Source organism: Furipterus horrens, unplaced genomic scaffold (genome assembly GCF_987537825.1).
Source record: "Furipterus horrens unplaced genomic scaffold, mFurHor1.1.pri manual_scaffold_1, whole genome shotgun sequence".
NCBI classification, from domain to species: Eukaryota; Metazoa; Chordata; class Mammalia; order Chiroptera; family Furipteridae; genus Furipterus; species Furipterus horrens.
The window spans coordinates 44029041-44053337 of NW_028327171.1; the positions used below are offsets into that span (position 1 = coordinate 44029041).

The window sequence follows — 24297 nt, forward strand, 5'->3', positions numbered from 1 at the left end:
ACTTTTTTCGAACTTAAATATCCACTTTTTTTGGTACCTGTAGCTTTAACATAAATCCAGACAGAATAGAAAAGAGGTTTTGGATTTCAAACTTTTAGAATGTAAGAGTTTTTTAAAAAAATAATTTAAAATTGTGTGCTTCCAAAGCCCATATTGGGTGGCTAGAATAGCATTAATCTATTCTGATTCCTTTGCCTAAGACAAGATGAAATCAGAAGAGAAAGTAGCAGGCAAGCATCAAAGAGTTGAGGGATATGAATAGGCAGTCTGGGATGACTACAGAAAATGAAATATGTGCCAAAGGTTTCTGAACCCTGGCATGTATCCCAGTCATTAGGGAGTTCAGATTGTATTTCTTTCTCAGTGCCGTAAAATTGCTGATAATGCTTGCTAGAAGTAGTTTGAAATGACACTTGAATTTAACACTAACAGTATAGTTATACAATTAATTTTGATAACAGATGTTTTGTTTTGACTCCTGTTAAAGAGAGGTGTTATTGAAACAAAGATTCTCTTGTGTCATTTTAATAATATAGAATATTGAGATGGGGAACTGATTACAAAGGCAGGACTTTTTGGATAAGTGGTTTTAAAATTCTTGACATCATGAATACTTATTAGAAAAAATCCACATATGCAAATTGGCATACAGTTTCAGAGATTCACAGACCTGAAGCCCATTTATGGACCCTGCTGTAATTCACTTTCTTTATTTTGGGGCAGTTGTATTCTTTTATTTTATTTAGTTTGAGGCTAGTGTAATTTGTTGCAGAGAAGATGATGCCAATAACTGAATAGGTTTAATTTCTGTAAGGGACATTTGGCTGTACTTATACTACAGTCACAAATACAAATTTAACTATTTTATGTGTAAAAAAATATATACACATCCACACGTGTGCATGTCATTGATTACAGCATGACTGGATTAGATCATGTGAATTAATCACAACTGAAAAAAAAATTCAGAATGCATAAGTGGATGTTATGGCTTCCTTGGAACTAAGGAAAACTTACTCTCCTGGAATTGTCATCGTATTTTAAATTATATTATCTTGGAATATGGTGATGCTGAATTTAAAATTCAGGTTAATTGAAAACTGATTTTATTTTTTGAACATTTCAATATATCTTAAAATAACTGAGAAAATCTCAAGAGTTTGCATACTTGAGTATGTGATCACTGGTAATTCTAGTCATGAGTTAAATGTCGCAATAGTATATGTGTTATATACGTATATATGTGTATTATATATGTACACATATATAAGTATATGTTCAGAGAAGGAAAACTCTGACTCCAAAAAACCTCCGCTGCCTTGCGGCATACCTCTTCAGGGGAAAGGCTAAGGGAGTAAACCCCGACAGAAAATCCGGAGCCGGGGTCCCTAAGGCGGTTTGACGTTGTAGTCAACACCGGCAACTCCTGCGGCGCATCTGAAGCCAAGCTGTATTGACTCCGTCTTTCCCTTGGACCCTTCAGCTGCGAAGAGAGGGGGGGTCTGCTGCATGGGCAACAGCAGACCCTCCATATCACCCTGCCCAGGCTCTGTAGCTTCAGCTTCACTGGAGAGGACACTCCAGTGTCATCGCAAGATGTCGATTCAACATGGGAGGAGACAGATACGATGTCACTCCCGAGTCGGACTGCACAGCCATTCTCGGCGGTGCAGATAGACTCTTAAGAAGCTACACCATCGTCTCTCGAGACGGACGGCTGCCGACGACGACGATAAGTATATGTATATACAGTAGTCCCTCTATATTGCAGTTCACTTATCGCAACCTCACTGTATTGTGGGATTTAAAAAAATATTATATATAATTATTTATCGCGGATTTTTCACTCTATCTCAGGGTTTTGCGGTACTGTTTATGTATGTCATTACATAGGTTTAAGAGTGTAGAATATGTTTAAGAACATAAGTAGTGTTTATAAAAGTGTGGAAAAGGTTAATAAGGGAGTGGGAAAGGTTAATAAGGGACTGGGAACAGTTTATAAAGTGTGTGGGAAGGGTTTATAAAGCCTTAAAATATATATAAGTACTAAAATAAATGTAAGGTTCCTACTTTGCGGATTTTCACCTATCGCGGGGGGCATCTAGAATGTAATACCCGCGATAAGTGAGGGAATACGGTATATTTATGTTTGGGGAGGGTTTTCGTTTTATCTTTGTTTCTTAAGTTTAGATGAACATAGAAATAAATTTCATTGTTGGTGGAATTTAGCAAAAAATAAAATAAAATTCTGTATCAGTGGTTCTCAGCCTCAGTTGTCTTGACATCTTGTTAAAGATTTATATATTCTTTTAGACCCTCAAATTTACTTTGTTTTTTCTTTAATTTATCCCAGAAGCTTACATGCATGGTATGTAACTTAGTGTTATTTAACATAGTTATAGAATAGTTACTGAATGAATATGCTTCATGCAATTTAATGCTCATTACTTGTGTGTTGCTCTTGTAACTTTATGAACTTTATAAGCAAACTTCCTATGAACCCCCTTTGAGAAATACAGCCATACACTACAGCATTAGAATTCAGGCTATTTGTTCATTTATTGATTTGAACATGTTATGATATGTTTGAGTATATAGTATAACAAATCATATAATCCTTCATGGCTTAACATACTACTTAGCTCAAATATTTGTTGAATTAGTAAATGAGCAATGAATTCCAACTCTGATTTTGAGACCTGCCTTTTTCGTACCGTAAGTTATTAACAGGGTACAATTGTAAAATCTTTATAAGAAAATAAATATATATGCCACATTTTATCTTTGAAGAAACTGATTTTGAAATCAGACACATAATGGCACATTCACATCCACAAAATGTGGTCATCACTATTAATAGCATAAACAAATAAAATTTAACTTTATGTTTTTCTTCTATGGCACATACATTTATTCAGTCATGTATTAACTGTTTGTAAGATCACAAAATAATGTTTAAAAAACCAGAGTAACAGTTGAAAATCATACATTGCATTGTTAATAATCTCGTGTGCTACATAAAATGTCACTCTAGGTAATAAGGGAGATTTCCACTATTTGTGTGTCTGTTCTTAATGGTAATTTTATAGACACACTAAGCATTGAATGGCAGCCACATTACCTAGTAAATTTCTAAATTAGAGTCTTTAATATTTAAAAATGGGTTATTCTAGTTTGTGAATACCAAGTTTAATTGACCTTTTAATAAATTAGTAGTACTACTAAATAACCCTTGACCACCATGAAAAAAAAGAAAATTTGAGGAATTCCAAATCATTGCCTGTTAGAACCAAGAAAAGGTCTTGGCATTTGGTGACTGCTTTTAGTCTGTCAAGGACATCCCAAGATCTACTCATGGGAAGAGTACAGTACTATAGAAATGAAGTGTCAGTATTCTTACCGCTGAAAATCTTTCCAGTAGAAATCATTACTAAATGAACCTTGAGAGATGGTCATTTAAATGTGAGGCCAGAATTGTAACATATCCATATCTCAGAGAGTCAGTTGATAATGTAAATAGCACAAAGAGATGATTATATGGGATGAATCTGGGCAAGACCCAACACACTTTAAATCCTCTGAGAACAAAGCTCTTTGAAACCAAACTGATCTGCGTGGGGAAGAAACAAAATATAAAGTTTTTCACCACAGGTGATAGCTGCTGACTAGGTCCTGGCTACTCAGGACTTCCACATTGCTGAGCAGGAATTCATACTAGGAGAAAGGGAAAGAACCTCCAGGAATGAAAGGGAAGTAAAGAAGCCTGGTCCTCAAATGCCTCTGTAGGTCTCCTATATGAATTATTTTTTCTTTTTCTTATGGTAGCATTTCTGATAGTATGGACTGGTTTTCATTACCAGAGATATTACCATTAATTTTATATCTGAATAAAATGTTTCTGTTTACCTGTGAAAGAAAAAAATGTGGCTTAAACTCTGCTAATAAATAGAGTCTATAGTTCAAGGCCAGTAATAATATGTGTAATTTGATAGTAAAATAAAACTAAATGTAAATAATCATAGCAATTAACCTTGTTGACCATTATTACTTTTGTTTTGCTTGATATTAGGGTTTTGACCCACCACATCAAAGTGACACAAGAACTATTTACATAGCCAACAGGTTTCCTCAGAATGGCCTTTACACACCTCAGAAATTTATAGATAACCGGATCATTTCATCTAAGGTAAGAATTAACACTTTTATTATGGATAGGTATCACTTTGTTTTGGAAAGTGATTTATTTTGTATTCTAATATACATTTATAGCCTTAAAAATTCAAGGAAATGATTAGTAGAATTAACTTAACCAAAATGTGTGAACTATAAAATAAAAGGAATTGCCAATTGCTTATAGCAGGTAGCCAACATACTAAAAATTATCCTTTGTTGCAATTAAACTAATGAGTTAATATTTATACTATGTGCCAGGCACTGTATTTGTAGTATATACTTATATTATTTAATCCTTACCTTACAACAACTCTGAGATAGCGTTACAAAGTGTTATACTCATTTTTTTTCAGTTTCATCAATTGAAATGCTGAGAAATAATTTACTAAGGGTTTAACGCTAGTAAGTGCTGAGACTGGAGTTTGAACGCAGTTCTGAACAACTTTAAAGACTGACATCCTCCAACTTTATCACTCTCCTGTAAACTTTATAGTACCAAGTACTCCTTCACTCTTACATATTCTCCCTTGTTTTGTTTTTAGGGTGTCTTTGAAACTTGAAGATTATAGAGTAATGCTGTCCAGTAGACTTTTCTCACATGATGGATACGTTTTCCACACTAATGTAATAGCTATTAGCCACAGGGGACTATTTAGGCCTTGAAATGTGGCTAATGCAACTGAAGAACTTCATTTATTTTCAATTAAATGTCAGTAATGACATACAACTAGTAGTTACCTTATTGGACAGAGCATGTGAGTCAGAGAGATTAAGGGTAAAGTTCTGCTTAGTTTGTAACTATTGCTTAATAGACAACTTTAAGCATTTTTGTATTGCTCCTCCCCTTCCAGAGTGATTAATAATTTTTTTTCTAATCCTGATCTCATCTTTCCCAAGGATGTTGTCTTTGACCAGTGGTTCCTTTGCTCTACCCTTCTTTTTTTTTCAGTCTTTATTTACTTACATAGCACACCCATTAGTGACATCTTTCATCAGTGGTTCTAAAGTAGAGAGCAGAAAGGGAGGAATAGAGGAGCTGTAGATCAATGGCATAGTTCTTAGTAAATTATGCAAAAAATAAAAGCCCTTCTTAAAAATTTTAAGGTTTTAAAAAAAATAGGTATAATTTGTGTACATTAAATTCACCAATTTTCCTTCCATTAAGATGGCAGTGTAGACAGACATGACTCTCCTCTGTGCACAACCACATCAAAATTACAACTGAAATATAGCACAGCGGTCACTCAGAACCATCAGAAATTGAATCAAATGGAAGTCTGACAACTACATAATTAAAGAAACCACATTCATCCAGATTAGTAGGAGGGGTGCAGAGGTGGAACAGGCTCATCCTTCACCCAGGTGCAGTGGATAAAAATTTGAGAGGGATATCTCAGGAGTGAGGAGTCTGAGCCCCACACCAGGCCCCCCAGGCCAGGGTTCCAGTGCCAGGAAGATAAATCCCCACAACTTCTGGCTGCAAAAGTCAATGGGGATTGAGTCAGTGGAAGAAAGTGCTGGGGCCCCAAGCAGTTCCTCTTAAAGAACCCACACATGGACTCACCTACTCAGACTCACTCCCTCTGAGCTCCAGCACCAGAGGGCAGTATGAAAGGCACCAGTGGTACACAAGGAGAAACTGAGGTGTCTGGCATCAAGGCGAGCAGAGGTCGTTGTCCCTTTTCTAAACCCTCCCCCACAGAGCCAGCAAGCTGGTGTCATATCTGAGACTCCATCAACCTGGCTAACACTGTTTGACCTGCCTTGGAGATCCCCAGAGACTCTGCCCACCCAACTTAGCAGGCCCACCCAAGCTGCTTTTCCATATGAATGGCTGGTCTTGGTTCATGCTTCACAACTTCCCAAATTCTATCTAATAAGCAACAACTGGCTTCAGTGAATCCCAGGCCCAGCACTGGCAGCAGCCAGCCTAGATTCACAGCTTGGCTTCACCTGGGAATTTCCAAGCCCAGCACAAGTGGTAGCCATCTCAGATTGCTTTGTAACTCGGGCAGGGTGGTCCTGGGTAGAACACAGGTGTGTGGGCTGACCTTGGTCTGTACTACCCAGGAAACCCCAGGGCCTGCACACCCAGTGGACAGCTACAGACCACAAAGGAGCACCACCGCCCTGCCCCTGCACAGCTGATCCTCTACAGGGGGCAGAGGTTGCTGATAAATGGTCACAGCTAATCCTTGCAACTGGCTGGCCTGGGTAAATACCTCTCATTGATCTGCCAACAGCAACCAAGGCTCAAATACAAGAGGAGGGTGTACTCATCCCAGACGAAGGGCGTACCTCGAGTACCCAGATTGAGTGATAGGGGAGGTTGTGCCACTGGACCCGACAGGACACCTATTACATTAGGCCACACTACCAAGACACAGTCAAAGCAGCTCTACCTAATACATAGAAAAAAAAAAAAAAATGCAGGGTGTCTGTCAAAATGAGGAGAAAAAGAAACACGGCCCAAATGAAAGAACAGATCAAAACTCCAGAAAAAGAACTTAACAGAATGGAGATCAGCAATCTGTCAGATGCAAAGTTCAAAACACTAGTTATAAGGATGCTCAGGAACTTAATGAGGACCTCAGCAGCATAAAAAAGATCCAGTCAGAAACAAAGGATACACTGATTGAAATAAAGAACAATTTATATGGAGACAGCAGTAGAGTAGATGAAGCTGAGAAATCAAATCAATGATTTGGAACATAAGTAAGCCAAAAATAACCAATCAGAACAACAAACAGAAAAAAATTTAAAAAAATGAGGATACTGTAAGCAGCCTCTGGGACAGCTGAAAGGGTTTCAACATTTGCATCATAGGGGTGCCAGAAAGAGAAGAGAAAGAGCAAGACATTGGAAATCTATTTGAAAAAATAATGAAAGAAAACTTCCCTAATTTGGTGAAAAAATATAAATGCAAGTCCAGGAAGCACAGAGAGTCCCAAACAAGATGGATGCAAAGAGGCCCACTCCAAGACACATCATAATTAAACTGCCAAAGGTTAAAGATAAAGATAGACTCTTAGAAGCAGCAAGAAAAAAGAAGTTAGTTACCTACAGACTGTCAGCTGATTTCTCAAAAGAAACTTTGCAAATTAGAAGGGATTGGCAAGAAATATTCAGTCATGTAAAGCGGAGACCTATAACCAAGATTGCTCCAGCCAGCAAAGCTATCATTTAGAATTGAGGGACTTCCCTCTTTATCTGAGCTTCCAGACAAGAAAAATCTAAAGGAGTTCATCATCACCAAACTGTTATTACATGAAATATTAAAGAGACGTATTTAAGGAAAAGATGATGATCAAAACTATGAACAACAAAATGGCAAAAAATACATATCTTATCAACAATTGAATCTAAAAAACTAAGCAAACAAGAAGAACAGAGACAGAATCATGGGTACAGAGAACATTTTCATGGTTGCCAGATGGGAGAGATGTGTGGGAGAATGGGTGAAGAGATGAGGGAATTAAGAAGTACAAAAAGGTAGTTACAGAATAGGAATGGGGATGTAAAGTACAGTATAGGAGATGGAGTAGCCAAAGAACTTATACACATGACCCATGGACATGAACAATGGTGGGGGATTGCCTGAGGGAGTTGGGGGGTGCTGGGTAGAGGGCAGCAAAGGGGGAAAAGCAGGACAACTGTAATTGCATAATCAATAAAATATAATTTTTTAAAAGTTCACTAATTTTAAGTGTACAGTTTGATGAGTTTTGACAAATGTATAACGTCATGTGAGCACCACCACAATCAAAATATAGAATATATTCACCACTATAAAACTTAGCAGCCAGTCTCCCTCCTCCTAACCTCTAGCAGTAGCAACCACTGATCTACTTTCTGTAACTATAGTTTTGTCTCTTCTGGAATTTCATATAAATACAGTCATACAGTATGAATCTTTTGTGTCTGACTTGTTTTCACTTAATACTCTTGAGACTCATCTTTATCATTGCAAGAATCAGTATCAGTAGTTCATTCCTTTTTAGTGCACAGGTTAAAAGCTGTCAGCCTGGGTTTTGGATACTGTGTGTTCTGAATTTGGGTCGTGTATGTGTGTGTTTCTTTCACTACCAGTGCGTTCTCCTTACATTCAGCTACTTTTCCAGTCCTGACCTCTTAATCTCTGTCATATTTTGTTGGTAGGGTGTAGCTTTTCCCTTGGCTTGCTGCCATTGCTCTGAGAGTTTATAGATAGTGTTTCCAGGCTAAGAAGCCATAGCTCACAATTCGTACTCCTTGCATTTGCTTCTTAAAAAAATTTAAACCCTCTTTCAGTTTCTTTCTGTAGTTTAGACACTCTCCAGAATTTTAAATAATATTTTTAAATCTGATTTTTATAATTCTTAATCTGCTACGAGTTCACAGGATCACCAAACTCCCTTGACAATATTGAAAGCTGCGTGTCCTGGAAAACTTCTGGGATTAAATCTCTTTGTATGACTGTTTTCATATGTAGCAGTATCAGGTTTAATGTTTTTGACTACATTTTGAAAAATGTAGATACTGGAATGAACATTTCCTTTCTTTAGCATACATGAGACCAGTCTTTCTCATTACTCCTTTATTACTTCCTTATTGTTCCACTACTGCTTTCTTAAACTACTTCCAAGCCAGATACCTGCTATTCTATAAACTTCTATTGAACTTCCCTACCACTGTGTCTTTGCTGTGATTTTGGGTTGATAGCCACATTTTTAAAAATATACTTTGTTTTTGTAGAAATGTAGAATTCATGTTTTCTGACCACAATTTGAAGAATGCGGACATTTATGCAGACAGTGTAAATAGTTTTTCTAACCACAAATGAGGCTGGCTTCTATTATTTCCTTTTTACTACCTTTTTATTCCACTATTATTTCCTTAAACTCCTCCAGACTGCATTATCTTTTATCCCACAAAGCTATAGTGACCTTTGCTCCTCTTTGCCTTTGTTCATACACTACTTTCTTCCTGAAATGTTTTCCCTGTATTTGCCCTCTTATTTTCAGCCTGTGAATATTCCTCTCTTAAAGCCATGTCAAGTGTGAGCTCCTTTATTAATTTTTTCTTTCTCACTGACTGCTTTTCCTTTTAATTCTTTGTATACAGTACAGCTATTGCTGTTTTGTTTTTAATCTATTTAATATTGAATTTTCACTCATAGTTCAAGTGTATTGCACATTGTAGATGCATGATATGTGTTGGTTTAATTTAATTTATCATGGTAAGTACCTTATTTTAAATTTAAATTTCTTTGCAAAAGATTTAATTTTATATCTGTTTTGGTTTTCTTAATAATGTCAGGCTGTATGAGGAAAAAAGGCCTTTATACAGTAATATATATAACTACAGAGAAGTTATACTTCTAATTCATTTTTCTTTATCATTATTATATAATAATATACAATTACTAAACAATGTTTTTCTTACAATATTTTCATATTGTTCACTTATTTTATTAGCTTCCTTCTATATATAACAGGACAAGTACAGAATTAGACTCATTCAATCTATTAATATGTTTGTACTTTAGAAAACTTCCCAACAACTGTTCCTAGCATTGATAAGCCACTTTTCATAAGCAATATTTATTTATTGAGTTTTTCCCTTGCATTATTGAGCTAACCAAAGAAAAGTCCTGAACCCAGTTACCTTACTGACAATTTATGTAGTTGCTCTTTTCAAGATTCTGGAAGATAAAATATATTGTCACTGTTAATGATTTAAATAGATTGACATAAACTTAGGACATTGCCAACCTAATTCTTGTAAAGTTTATACATTTGATTTGATGTTGGAGGAAGTTACATGCAATACTCTGACCGCTATAGGGACAACTGTATTTTTACGCCAGTTAAGATCAGCTGAAGATGATTTGAACCAGTTACCATTTCATATATAGGCATTGCACAGTAACTTCTTTGGTTCCAGGAAGCATCTACCTCTCTGCTCTTCTACAACCCTGAACTTAATTCCCAATCCCAGAATCTGGAGCCACTGGTTCTACCATAGGAAAATATGTTCCAGGTATCCCAGATTAGGACTTAAAAATATAATTTCACCCAAAAAAAGAAAGGTGGTTTGGTATTGTACAACTCTGCATGTACCCTTGTGTCAAATAGGTTTTTGTGGGCTCTTCTGGGAATCCCAGCCATATTTATAAAATTAGTCACATGGGAAAGGAAGTTTCAGGTCTCAAAGCAGCTGGTTAAGAAGTGAATTTTTCACATACAAAATTTTAGAAATTCAAACCATCTTACATCGCACCAGAGAAAATTAAATAAAATGTCTCTTTAAATGTCTTGAATTGTTGGTAATCTTTAAGGCTTCATTGCCTGGCATCAGGACAGTTATCTGAGAAAGAAAAACCATTTCAACTATATTAATTTATTTATTCTTCTATCCTGCTCAAGTTTTGATCTTCAACTATGTGCCAAGTAGTAGTATAAGTGCTGGATAGATAAATAAATAAAACAATATTCCTATCCTCAGAGCTTACATTCTTCTGGGAGAATGTACACAGGGTAGAGTAACAGTGCTATAAAGTATTTCTCCACTTATATATGAAGTTGTGCTGTGAGTAGTGAATGACACAAGTGAAATTTGTACTGTATTTGTACCCTTCCCCTATGAATTAATTAATAATATGCCAGATAACATAGCATTTAATATGAGCCAGGTTTGGTATTAAATGCTTTATAAATTTATTAGTTCATTTAATCTTTATAACAGTGTGATTATAAAATACAATTTGATTATTATTGTCCTCCCTTTATAGGGGTAAAATGGGGTACAGAGAGATTAAGTCCAGGGTTATTTAGTGACCTTGAATTTAGGATGTAGGCCACAGCAGTTTAACCCACTGCCATCTATATTCTTAACTATTGTACTTGACTGTTTCACTTTAAAAATTGACATTCTGACAGATTTTCATGTTCTTTATGAGGTTTTATTGGTGGGTATTTCAGTGATCAGTTATCTAAACTTTTTTTAATCTTCACATTCTGGGTTATTTTTCCATATTCCATACTTAACAACAAATAATTGAATAATTATACCATTTCTATTTCTGACACTGAGCTATATAGAATATAAGACATTGTATCTAGTGTAAGCATTTCTATCAGTTCTTATTTATCTTTAGCGTAAGGTTTAATCTTGTGTAGTAACCAAAGTCCAAAATAAATTATTAAAATAGAAAATGTGATATGACTTTGGGCGGTGGGCACAAAATGCAATCATGTGTCATAGAAATGTGCACTTGAAACCTGTATATTCTTATTAATCAATATTACCATAAAAGGGTTTTTTTTAATGTAGTTTTAGATCTGTCATCTTCAGCTTCTAAAACATCAAAAATTTAGTAGCAAAATTGCTAGGTTCCAGTTTATCTCATTTTTAAAAATTATACTGAAATTGCCAATAAATAGTAAAAGAAAGAAAAAGAGTAGAATAAAAGTCCTGAGACTCTGAAAATCAGATAGTTTCTGTAGCATCAAGAGTTACATGAGTACTCACTTCAGCAGCACATGTACTAAAATTGGAACAACACAGACAAGATTAGGAAGACACGCATATTTGTGAAGTATTCCGTATTTTTTACAAGCTTCAGAAAGAAAGAAATTCAAATTTTAGTCATTAAAAAAGTTATATGGACTTCTAGTCAAGATGGAAGCATAGGTAGACATACTTTACCTCCTTACACAACCATAAGAAGGATTACAAATAACCTCAAAACAAAAAACACCTAGAACTGCCAGAAAATCAAACTGTATGAAAGTCTGACAGCCACGGATTTAAAGAAGCTATTATTCATGCAGACGACTAGGAGGGGCAGAGATGGGAGCCAGGGTGGAAAGGATGTGGTGTGGTGGTGGCTGAGAGCAGAACGGGCAGTCATACATTCAAGTGTGGTGGATCGAGGGGTCCCAGCTGCAAGCCAGACCGCGCAGCCCAGGGATTCAGCACTGGGAAAATAAAGCCTCATAACTTATGGCTGTAAAAACCAGTGGGGTTTGGGGCAGCAGAAGAAACTGCTGGTCTCACAGAAGAGTCCATCTGAAGGACCCACATGGTCCTAGAATGTTCGCAAACCCACCCACTCTGAGAACCACCACCAGGGCAATAGCTAGAGGGGTACCAGTGGCACACAGGAAGTGAGTGAAGTGACTGGAAATGGGGTGAGTGTCAAGCAAGCCTCCAGCTCTCAGGCAGAGGCATTGTCCCCTCTCTAGCCCCTCCCCCACATACAGAGCCACAAAGCAGTGAAGCAGGTTGCTCCACCCTGGTGAATAACTAAGGTTCTGCCCTGCACAACTTAACAGGATCCACTAAGACAGGGAGTCAAAGCAGCTCTACCTAATAGACAGAAACAAACAGGGAAGCTGCCAAATTGAGAAGACAAAGAAATATGGCCCAAATGAAAGAACAGGGGAAAAAAAAACAAAAACAAAAAGAACTAAACAAAAGGGAGATAGCCAGCCTATCAGATGCAGAGTTCAAAACATTGGTGATAAGGATAATCAGAGAACTCCTTGAGTACAGCAAAAGCATAAGGAAAGAAATGAAGGCTACACTAAGTGAAATAAAGAAAAATCCACAGGGAACCAACAGTGACAGGGAGGAAGCTGGGGTTCAAATCAATGAATTGGAGCATAAGAAATAAATAAACAGTCAACCGGAACAGAATGAGGAAACTATTTAAAAAACTGAGGAGAGCCCTGGCTGGTGTGGCTCAGTGGATTGAGTTCCAGCCTGCAAACCAAAGGGTCGTCAATTCGATTCCCAGTCAGGGCACATGCCTGGGTTGCAGGCCAGGTCCCCAGTTGGGGGTGCCCGAGAGGCAACCACACACCGATGTCTCTCTCCCTCTCTTTCTCACTCCCTTCCCCTCTCTGTAAAAATAAGAAATAAGAAAAGGGGAAAAAAGGAGAGAATAAGAAGTCAGGGACATCTCCAAAAGTGTCAACATCTGAATCATAGGGATGCTAGAAGGAGAAGAGGAAGAGCAAAAAATTGAAAACTTACTTGAAAAAACAATGAAAGAAACCTTCCCTAATTTGGCAAAGGAAATAGACATAAGTTCAGGAAATACAGAGTCCCAAACAAGTTGGACCCAGAGAGGACCACATCAAGGCACATCGTCATTAAAATGCCAAAGGTTAAAGATTAAGACAGAATCTGAAAAGCAGCAAGAGAGTCACCTACAAAAAGGAGTTCCCAGCAGCTGACTTTTCAAAAGAAACTTTGCAGGCAAGAACGGACTGGCAAGAAGTAGTCAATGTGATGAAAAGCAACCTACAACCAAGATTATTACTTTATCCAGCAAAGCTATCATTTAGAATCGAAGGGCAGATAACGTGCTTCCCAAACAAGGCAAAGCTAAAGGAGTTCATCATCACCAAGCCATTATGACATGAAATGTTAAAGGGAAACTTAAGAAGATAAAACCATGAACATTAAAAAGGCAACAAATTGACAATTATCAACAACTGTATCTTAAAAAAAAAAAAAAACTAAACTAAGCAAACAATCAGAACAGGAACAGAATCATAGATACGGAGATCATTTTGGGGGTTATCAGCTGGGAGGGGGAAAGGGAAGAAATGGGGAAATGGTGCAGGGATTAAGAAGCACAATTGGTAGGAACAAAATAGACAGAGGGATGTTAAGAGTAGTGTACGAAAGTGTGAAGCCAAAGAACTTGCATGCACGACTCATGGACATTAAGACAGGAAATTGCTGGAGGGTTGGAGGGTACTGGGCGGACAGGGGCAAAGAGGGAAAAATTGGGACAACTATAATAGCATAATCAATAAAATATACTTTAAAAAGTTATATGAATTTGTCTAAGCTAAGTAAATCTGATTTTACTTTTATTATTATTATATCATATAGTATATTTTATTTTTAAATATTAAGTAATTGTCTCCTCTCTTTTTTAGTATACTGTGTGGAATTTTGTTCCAAAGAATTTATTTGAACAATTCAGAAGAGTGGCAAACTTTTATTTTCTTATTATATTTCTGGTTCAGGTAAGCTTTATCACTTTGTACATTATTAAATTTATAAATACCACTTAATCTAAAAATATGTCTTTAAGGAAAAGTTATATTGGATTCTAAATCATTTGATTTTGGAACCTTTTTTTTGTTTTCCTGTAGAGCTTCCCCATTGTATTCAGTGAATACAATGATTTAATTATATCTAGATTTCTAAAAACTAGACAGTGAATTTTAAGATTAATTCTATTTTGTTTTATTATTGATGTTCTGTGATGCTGTTAACCATAATCAAAGCCAAGAAAATAATATCATCTTTCAGATGTTCTTCCAGAACATAAAAACTTTGGCTTTTAATATGCAGCATATGTTTTTGGCACATTTCTGCCTTTGGAAACATCTTGGTACAAAATACATTTTTCTTTTTTTTTTTTTAATGTCAGTTCCCCATGAGAATAGATTTTTATCCAGGAGACCATTTTCTTAACTTGAATCTTTATTCATTATAGACCATTTAACAGTTCGTTGATTTTGCATTTGCTTTTTTCTAATATCAAAATATCAAGAAAGCAGCTTATTAGATACAGGAGTGAGTTAAGATTTAAAAATAGTTGTCATTTTCTTTTAAGAAGTTTTTTTTTCGATAATACTTTAGCAGTCTCAATGTGACATTGAGTTTTTTTATGAACTCTGAACTTTTCCCTCAATAGAACCTGGAATTTCAAAAGAAAAAAACACTTGGCAAGTTATTACTTTAAAGCTTGAATAAGCATTTACTTTTTTAAAAAAAATTGTTTTCCTTCATGAACAGAGAAGAAACTTCTGGTTTTTTTTTTAATCAATAGAACATGGGTGTGGTTTTCTCAGAAAAGTGAGAAATTTATACTAACCATGCCTACATAACATGAATTTGTGAAATTACCAGCTAGGATCAGGAATGCAGCTTGTCTATGGAATAGAACAAATATAATTGGCCTCTGTGATGTAATGTTAATAAATCGTAGGTCCATGTTTTAACTAGCCAAACATTACTGCAAAAATTTTATTTTTCCAGCAGTTTATTGAAACATCAGTTGTATGATTTAGATAATTTCAGCATTATTTTCTAAGCTGTACCCCCTCTGGCTCTGCTAGATTTAACAAAATCTCTTATGGAAGTAAAGCCGTTCCCTAGACCCATTCTTTGTTCTGTTTCCCTAAGTAGTGAGTTTATTCTGTTGCCAAGAGTAAAAATTACTGACAGATATTTCAGCATTTATCAGGATGGGCAAAGAAATGTGAAATTAGAGTGGGCAGCTGTAGCTCCACTTCTAGGCAAATATTGTAGAAGACCTGAAGTACTCTGTTAAGAAGATAGAGCTGTGGCTGATTCCACTCTTAACAGTATTTGTGAGTATGCAGTAGATATAGATATTCTACTAACTTCATGTAATGTCCAACAAAGTGAACTGGTAAAACTGAACTAAACTATACTAGATTTCACTGCATAATACGTTCCTCCTCTTATTGTTTACTCCGGACTATGATGCACTTTTTGCATAGTGTTCTCAGAATTCCCAGTATGTCTGAGATCTAAGTTGTTAATTTTGTGATGTGTGCAATATAAAAATATAATACTCTGCATTTTTTTTTTAACTCTAGCTTATGATTGATACACCTACCAGTCCAATAACCAGTGGACTTCCATTATTCTTTGTAATAACAGTAACCGCCATAAAACAGGTATGAAATGCTTTCTATTCTCGTTTCCCCCATGCCATTCATAAGTTGCTAAATATGTCCACTCCAAAGTAACATTTATTGTGTGAAAATAATTTCCATAAGAAAGCAGCAAATTGTTTTGATTTTGCATATGGTAAAATTAAACTAAGTTAAGCCACACTATTATATATCGAGGGACCCTTGGTATGATTACCATTGTTAAAATACGTTGTCACACGTAGGAAGCATCCAAAAACAAGCGTTTTATTTGTACAAATCAAATTATATATGAAACATTAGTATTATAATCATCTTTGTAGTGTTTGGCAATAGTTAAAAGAAGTACAATTCATAAAGGATTTGTTTTTGGGGAGTGGAGCATGTTCTTCCAGTGGGAACATTTTAAATAAAAAATGTATAGTGCTTTCATACTTCTTAGCACTTTTCTCTGAAGTTGATCTTTATGTAAAGTTGTACCTTATGGAATATAGCTTCAACCAAGTCTTGAATTGGTATTAAAATCTAGGTATAGAAAAACTGTTATTGGATGAACATGCCAAATAAGAAATAAAGAAATTTGTAGAAATCTTATGTCTTTATAGCTACCACTTCTCAAAAAAATATTAGCAGAAACTCAGTTATACAGAGATGGTTCCTTCCACCTGAGTTAATTGAATTTTCTAATGTAAATATGATAAATTTTTATTTTATAAGATTTAGGGATGAGGTTTAAATTGCATTGGAAATAAAATTGACAAACATTTTGTATTTCTGCAATGTATATTTTAATAATTACATTATGTATGTAGTGTGTCCGAATATCATGCTACTGCTCTCACTGTGATTTCCTTTTCTTCACTGTTCTTTTGGAGACTATGGAAGGCAATAAGCATCCAAATCACTTCATACAATTACATACTTACTTGGTTTTGCAGATGCCAGTATTTCAGCAGAGTAACACATATTTGTCCCTTGAACCTATTTTCTATATGTAGTTTACTCTTAGGTGATTTCATCCAGTGTAGTGGCTTAAAGTGCCATTTATAAGTTGATGTTTCTCAAATTTATGTGTATCCAGAAACTGCTCCCTAAACTTTGGCACACACGTACAACTGTTAGTGCAACATTTCCACTTGGATAGTGTAGGCTTCTCCTGACCGCCATGTCACTCATTTTCTGCTCGAATCTTTTTTCCTCATATCATTTGTCACTACCTGTTGTTATGTTGAATAAATGTTTATTAGTTTGTTGCATTCATTTGAATGTTTAGCTCTGTATGAATAAATGAATTTATTGAGTATTTTTTTGAAGTAATATAAAATGTTGTAATACTTCTTACCCTGGTTTCCCAATATATATTTAGCCAAATACAGACTGGCTTTATTTGGAATGTGATGCCACTAACTGAGCTGAAAAAATGCTGGTTAATTTAATATCTGTAAACTAAGAGTTACTATTATTATTATTGACATCCTGTCTCCTTCCAACATAGGTTAAGTAAAAACACATAACATCTAATATAAGATGCAGGAAGATTGTACCTCAAACCTGTGTTAGTATGGTTATTAAAGTTTAAGTACTAAATTCACATGTGAGCTTCTTGACAACTAGAGCCAAAGAGGAAATATGAAAGTTCCTATAATTTTATTTGTTTTTAATTTATTAATTTGAGAGAGAGGGAGAGAGAGAAATATCGATTTATTGTTCCACTTATTTATGCATTCATTGGTTGTTTCTTATATGTGCCCGGGTGCCCTGACCAGGAATCAAACCTGTATCCTTGGTGTAACAGGGCAACGCTCTAAGAAACTGAGCTACCTTGATTTTCAGAGACAAAATTTGATATGTAAAAATTTTCTCTCTTTACCATGTCAGGATTCAGAGTTCTCTCTTCTCCAGCAACTAATCCTCAATTAATAACATACAACATACTAGAATATACTGTTCCGGTTTATATGTCCATTACTATAGATCAGTGAATAAACTTTAGAAAAATTGTAAAAAATGAAAGTTGCCATAATACAGTCATTCCTTCATCTGTCCTTTTAGTCTTCCTTTGTCCTTTGCACTTTTATCAAAATAAGTGCTATCTTATCAGTTATTTATACTCCATTTAAAGTAGGTTTTTTAACTTCTCCCAACCGTATTTGCATATTAGATTTTTTTCTAGTTGTGCCACACAGGGTATAATGCCCTCTATGAGCTTAAAACCTGTGAAATAGGGAAGATAACACCGAACATAAAAATAATTATAGTTTAATAAGGTAGTAGGAAGAGGCAGGGAGCTGCAGGTGTTAAGAAAAATGGTTGGAACACTGGATGATAAAGGAGGGTTTTGTGGAAGAAACATTAGAGATGAGACTTGGAACATGGATAAAATGACAATTGGCGAAAAAGGTGCAATAGCAACAAATAACTTAAAGGCCCAAATGTAAGAAAAGGCAAGATCTATTCTAGTGAATAGCATGTCTGACTAATGTGTGACACTGTATACAAAAGTACTAAAAGGTGATACTGGTTAATTAAGCAGGCTGGAAGATCTTTGTTCTAAGCGTTGAGAGTTACTGAGGGAAGCTTGAACAGAATAGTAAATTAAAGCAATGCTTTGGAAAGATTAATCTGGCAGTATATGTAGGATGAATTAGAATTTGTGACATGTTTAAAAATGTGTTTACTATTGCTCTGCCGTTAATATCATCTGACTATAAAAGTGTGCTTTTGACAGTTTCAGAAAAAATGTTTGACCCTCAATCAAATTTCTCTAAAATCGACATATAGGATATCTTCAGCCGGGCCAACATAATTTATTTTTTATTGATTTTTAGAGAGAGAGAGAAAGAAACATCAATTTGTTGTTCACTTATTTATGCATTCATTGGTTGATTCTTGTATGTGCCTTGACCGGGGATCGAATGCCCAACCTTGGTGTATTGGAATGACATTCTAACCAACTTAAACTACATGGTCAGGGCCCCATAATTTAAATATTTTTAAAATGCTCTGCCAAAAGTTCTCTCCCTGAAAAGAAAGGCCTCCAAGCAACTTTTAATATTTGCTTTATATTTTAGAGTGTTATATAATATTTTTAGGTAATAGATGCAACTATTTTTAAAAATAGAAAACAGTACAAAATGGCATATAGTAAAAGTCATTTATACTCCTAACCCCCAGTCTCCTGGCTCTTCTCCCCTGAGGGAGCCATTATTTTATTTGTACATTAGTCCAAACATCTATACAGAGTATTTTCAGAGACAAGGATATTTTTTCCACAAATGATAGCATAGAACACAACACATTTTGTACCTTACTTTTACCAGTTAATGCTATCACATATTTTGTTATCTTGTGTTGTACCTCTGAGTTCTTGAATTTTCTCTATCATAACACAAGAAGTTTTTCCACATAAAAATGCTACCTCTTAACATTTAAGTATTCCTTGTGAAATGCTTATGTCTCTTTTCCTTTTTAATGATGATCCACATTACCTACCATATTTTTTGGAAGTACAAATAATAATTCTATTGGTCTAGTGTTTAAGAAAGTGAAATAATTCAATCTCAGTTTTAAAATCTGTTCATTTTTTTCTGTTTATTGTCTAATGCTGTATGAATTTATATTCAAAATATCATTTTTATGTATACAAGCAATAAAACTTATTGATTGAATAGCTGTTAGGAAAAGGTAGGAATAAAAAAATGACTCCCCAGATTTTTAATATGAGCAACTCAGTAGATGGTGATGTCATTTGTCAAGATGGGAAACATTGAAAATGCAACAGATTTCGAGGATAACATCATCGATTTAGTTTTGAAATGTTTAGTATATTTTTATGAGACATCAAAATGGAGATATTAAGAATGCATTTGGATATGTAAGTTTAGCGTCCAAAAGAAAGATATAAACTGGAAATAATAAATTTCAGAAATTTTTGAAGATACAAGTAAGAAGGTGGTGGGTGGAAAAGGGCCCCAGAAAGATGACATAGAAGGAGGCTGCCGGGAGGACATTGAGGAGGAGTAACTGAGAGGTACTATAAAAACCAGGAACACGTTGTGAGGAAAACCAACAGAAGAGGGTGTTTCTAGTACAAGTGAATGTCAAGTTCCTATGAGTAAATGCTTCAAAATAGCCTAATAGAATTCTGGGCAGATTTGGGGCCGTTGTTGTTTCTTTTCTTCATTTAATAAAAGTATCTGCTGGGAGCAGGGGGTGGGCGGGGCAGTGGAGAGCAACAGGGGGAAAATTGGGACAACTGTAGAACAAGAAGTACAAAATAAAACTTTTAAAGTGTCTTCTAATTCTAAAAAGGGCACTTCTTTATTTTTTATTTTTGATATTGACAGGGATATGAAGATTGGTTACGACATAACTCAGATAATGAAGTAAATGGAGCTCCTGTTTATGTTGTTCGAAGTGGTGGCCTTGTAAAAACTAGATCAAAAAACATTCGGGTATGCACTTAGTGAATAATGGATATCAATTATATTTTGGCATTACAAATTCTAATCTGATTATATTTTAATTAAAATTAAAGACTGTTTTCCTACATTAAAATATTGTGATAGACTACTTGGTTAGAACCCAGTAAAATAAGTCCTTGCCTTTTAAAATCAGTATATTCACTCTACCCAAAATTCTTCATAGGTGGGTGATATTGTTCGAGTAGCCAAAGATGAAATTTTCCCTGCAGATTTGGTGCTTCTGTCCTCAGATCGACTTGATGGTTCTTGTCACATTACAACTGCTAGTTTGGATGGAGAGACTAACCTGAAGGTTTGTACATGTGTATGTCTCAGTATTCTTGGTGAACAAAACGTCTTTGTGTTATAGTGATAGGTATTTTTCTTTGGTTAAAATAATGAAGTTTGACCTGATAAAGGAGAAGTTCTTGTAAATTACTTAAAATTTTAAGAACTATTAAGTTTTCTGAAAAAAGAAATAATGTTATATATCTATTTCAAGGGTAGCCGCACATGGTTTAGTCAAGTTAAAGAAAAATGTAAAGTGTCTTCAGGAAAAATAAAATAGATTAATATTTTGGTGCTTTTTTTAGGTGAGGGAGATTTGAAGTAGCTGGAGATGTGAAGTGCAGCACAGGAAATATAGTCAGTGATATTATAATAACTATACAGGGTGTCAGATGGGTGGTAGATTTATCGGGGTGGTCACTTCATAAGTTATATAAATGTTTAATCATGCGGTTGTACATGTGAAACCAGTATAATGTACATCAACTATAAAAGAAAAAAAAATGTTTTTAAAAGGTGTTACGTAGGGTCCCATTTGGGTCTTGAAACTGCAGTTTAATCCCTTTTTTAGACACACGTGGCAGTTCCAGAAACAGCGGTATTACAAACAGTTGCCAGTTTGGACACTCTCGTAGCTGTGATAGAATGTCAGCAACCAGAGGCCGACTTGTACAGGTATGGTGTGATGTTCAGCATACTCATCTTAAGTCCTGTTTACATATCTCATTTTTACAATTATAAACAGGCAATGAAATCTAGCTAATTGAAGACATTGATGGGGAAGAAGGGGAGAGATCAATTAAGGGGGAAAAGGCTAAAAGCAGAATTTGCCAGAATTCTAATCCAAAGTATTAATTCAAAAGCAGTGCTTTTATTCAAATGTTCCTTTTCATTACCTTCTACCTCTATATGAACTGGCTTTACAACTACAATAGTAAACTTTATAACTATACAGGCTGTTATAGAAGTAAGATTATGTCTTTAAAAGAAAGCAATTGTGTGTGTGTGTGTGTGTGTGTGTGTGTGTGTGTGTGTGTTTAACTCCATGAAGGTGAGGGCTGTGCCTTTGTGTTCACTCAGAACTAACTTCTTTTAACATTATAATTTACTAAATACAATGTTAGTCATTCAGGGATATGCTACCTATTGTGGACTATGAAATAGAAACAACTTTTTATTATTAAAGTAAAATACTAAACTCATTTTTACTCAGTAATTGGTGATAGAATATAAATTACAACCACATTGTAAAATTCACCTTCAGCTTCTTGTCATATGATATGTCTCCCTCTGTTGGTTGAAATGTTCAAATCGTATTATTGGCTTTTCCATAATAATCTCTTAATTTGTTCTGGATCTGTCTGCTATTTATAATGGAGTTCTCTTTATGTGATGTTATAGAAATTTGCAGTTTCATCACAGTCAAATGAGGTATAGAGTTTTCCAATTAACTATAAAAGTTTGGGCTCCTTTAAGAGCATTAAAGCTATAAGATTTAACTAAAGAATTTAGTGCTTTAAGATTTCTATATTGCTATTATTCCCTTGTCTCAAACAGTGGTGAGTTATAAAAAATTGTTAAAAACTAGAAAACAGAGCATTAAACAGGCCTAAGATTAATATGAGATCAAATATGACTAATGTGTTGATGGGTAGTTTCTATATTATCTAGGAAAATGTGGGAAACACCTTTTTTTAATAATAATTCACTGTTAAATATGTTTCTCTTTATTTTCTCTTTTTCTCTTCCTCACTGAAAGTATATATTTTGTTTTAAATCTAAATGTAGTTACTACAAAACACTTATGTAATGGAAATATAACTCATAATTAAATTTATTGCTGTTTGTATTTATTCACTCAAGTTATTGTTGAACACTTATGTACTCATGGTAGGTAAAAAGATGAGTCAACATTGTTTTACTTTTCTGTATGCTGCATGGAAGGGGAATATTGAAAGCATTTTAAGTATCCAAATAGGAGAATGCTTAAATGGGTATATGGTATAGATGTAAGAGGGAAGTACGTACATAAATTATAAAAATATTTTCAAAGAACTTAATAACGTAGGAACATACAGAAATATAATGTTAAATAAGATACAGAGTTGTAGCTTTAATGTGACCCCAGTTATATTTTTTAAATGTATATTTTTATGTATTTGATAGGTAATTAAGTAGCGGGATAGAAAAATATGTAGGTACATAGAGAAAGAAAAACCTGGAGGAATTACATGTTAAAATGTTAGATATTTCTTGGTGACAGGATTTCATCTGATTTTTATATACTTAGTTTTTTGTTCTCCATATTTATTGAAAGAATATGGTTTGCTTATCTAATTTAAAAATGTATTTTCCATTTTATTGCACAGTGGGTTTTTTAAGTATATTTTATTGATTATGTTATTATAGTAGTCCCACTTTTTTTCCCTTTGCTCCCCTCCGCCCAGTACCCCACCTTCCCTCCAGCAATCCCACCCCCCTTTAGTTCATGTCCGTGGGTCGTGTATATAAGTTCTTTGGCTTCACCCTTTCCTATATTATTATTAACTTCCTCCTATTTTTGTACCAGTCAGTTATACTTCTTAATCCCTGCACCATTTCCCCATTTCTCCCCTTTCCCCCTCCCAGCTGATAACCCTCCAAATGATCCCCACACCTGTGATTCTGTTCCTATTCTGGTTTGCTTAGTTGGATTTTGTTTTTATTTTTCAGATTCAGTTGTTGATAGTTGTGAGTTTTAATGTTCATAGTATTGATCTTCTTTTTCGTAAATAAGTCCCTTTAACATTTCTTATAATAATGGCTTGGTGATGATGAACTCCTTTGGCTTTGCCTTGTCTGGGAAGAACTTTATCTGTCCTTTCATTCTAAATGATAGCTTTGCTGGATAGAGTAATCTTTGTTGTAGGTCCTTGCTTTTCATCACATTGACTACTTCTTGCTAGTCCCTTCTTGCCTGCAAAGTTTCTTTGGAGAAATCAGCTGATAGTCTTACAGGCACCCCTTTGTCGGTAACACTCTGCTTTTCTCTTGCTTCTTTTCATATTCTGTCTTTATCTTTAACCTTTGGCATTTTAATGATAATGTGTCTTGGTGTGGGCCTTTTTGGGTCCAGCTTGTTTGGGACTCTCTGTGCTTCCTGGACTTGTATGTCTTATTTCCTTTGTCAAATTTGGGGAGTTTACCTTCATTATTTTCTCACATAAGCTTTCAATTTCTTGTTCTTCCTCTTCTCCTTCTGGGACTTCTATGGTTCTGATATTGGCATGTTTAAAGTTGTCCTAGAGGTTCCTAAGCTTCTCCTCATTTTTTTCAATTCATGTTTTCTCATTCTGTACTGGTTGACTGTTTTTTTCTTCTTTATGTTCCAAATCATTGATTTGAACCCTGGTTTCCTTCCCTTCACCATTAGTTTTGTGTAGATTTTCCTTTGTTTCATTTAGCATAGCCTTCACTTCTTCCTTTATGCATTTGCTGTACTCAAGCATATCTGTCAGGCCTGTGAGCATCTTTATCACTAGTGTTTTGAATTCTACATCTGCTAGGTTAGATATCTCCTTGTCGCTTAGTTCTCCCACTGGACCCTTGATCTGTTCCCTCTTTTGGGCCATACTTCTCTATTTCCTCATTTTGGTAGGATCCTGTGTTTGTTTGCCTCTGCGTCCCCGGTAGAGCTGTTG

The 24297-nt window shown here is 35.1% G+C and overlaps 1 protein-coding gene and 1 pseudogene across 3 annotated transcripts in view; both read left to right on the forward strand.

Annotated features, from left to right (window-relative positions):
* ATP11B (ATPase phospholipid transporting 11B (putative)) overlaps positions 1–24297 on the forward strand; it is a 114428-nt gene that overhangs the window by 19060 nt on the left and 71071 nt on the right. For all 3 annotated transcript variants that reach the window (XM_090274394.1, XM_090274386.1, XM_090274376.1), the window contains exons 2-7: positions 4070–4186; positions 14112–14201; positions 15810–15890; positions 20213–20320; positions 20514–20642; positions 21189–21292. In XM_090274394.1, coding sequence (XP_090130520.1) covers positions 4070–4186; positions 14112–14201; positions 15810–15890; positions 20213–20320; positions 20514–20642; positions 21189–21292 — 629 coding nt within the window. The remainder of the gene's footprint in view (positions 1–4069; positions 4187–14111; positions 14202–15809; positions 15891–20212; positions 20321–20513; positions 20643–21188; positions 21293–24297) is intronic.
* Positions 11678–11767, forward strand: LOC150020955 (U6 spliceosomal RNA; annotated as a pseudogene).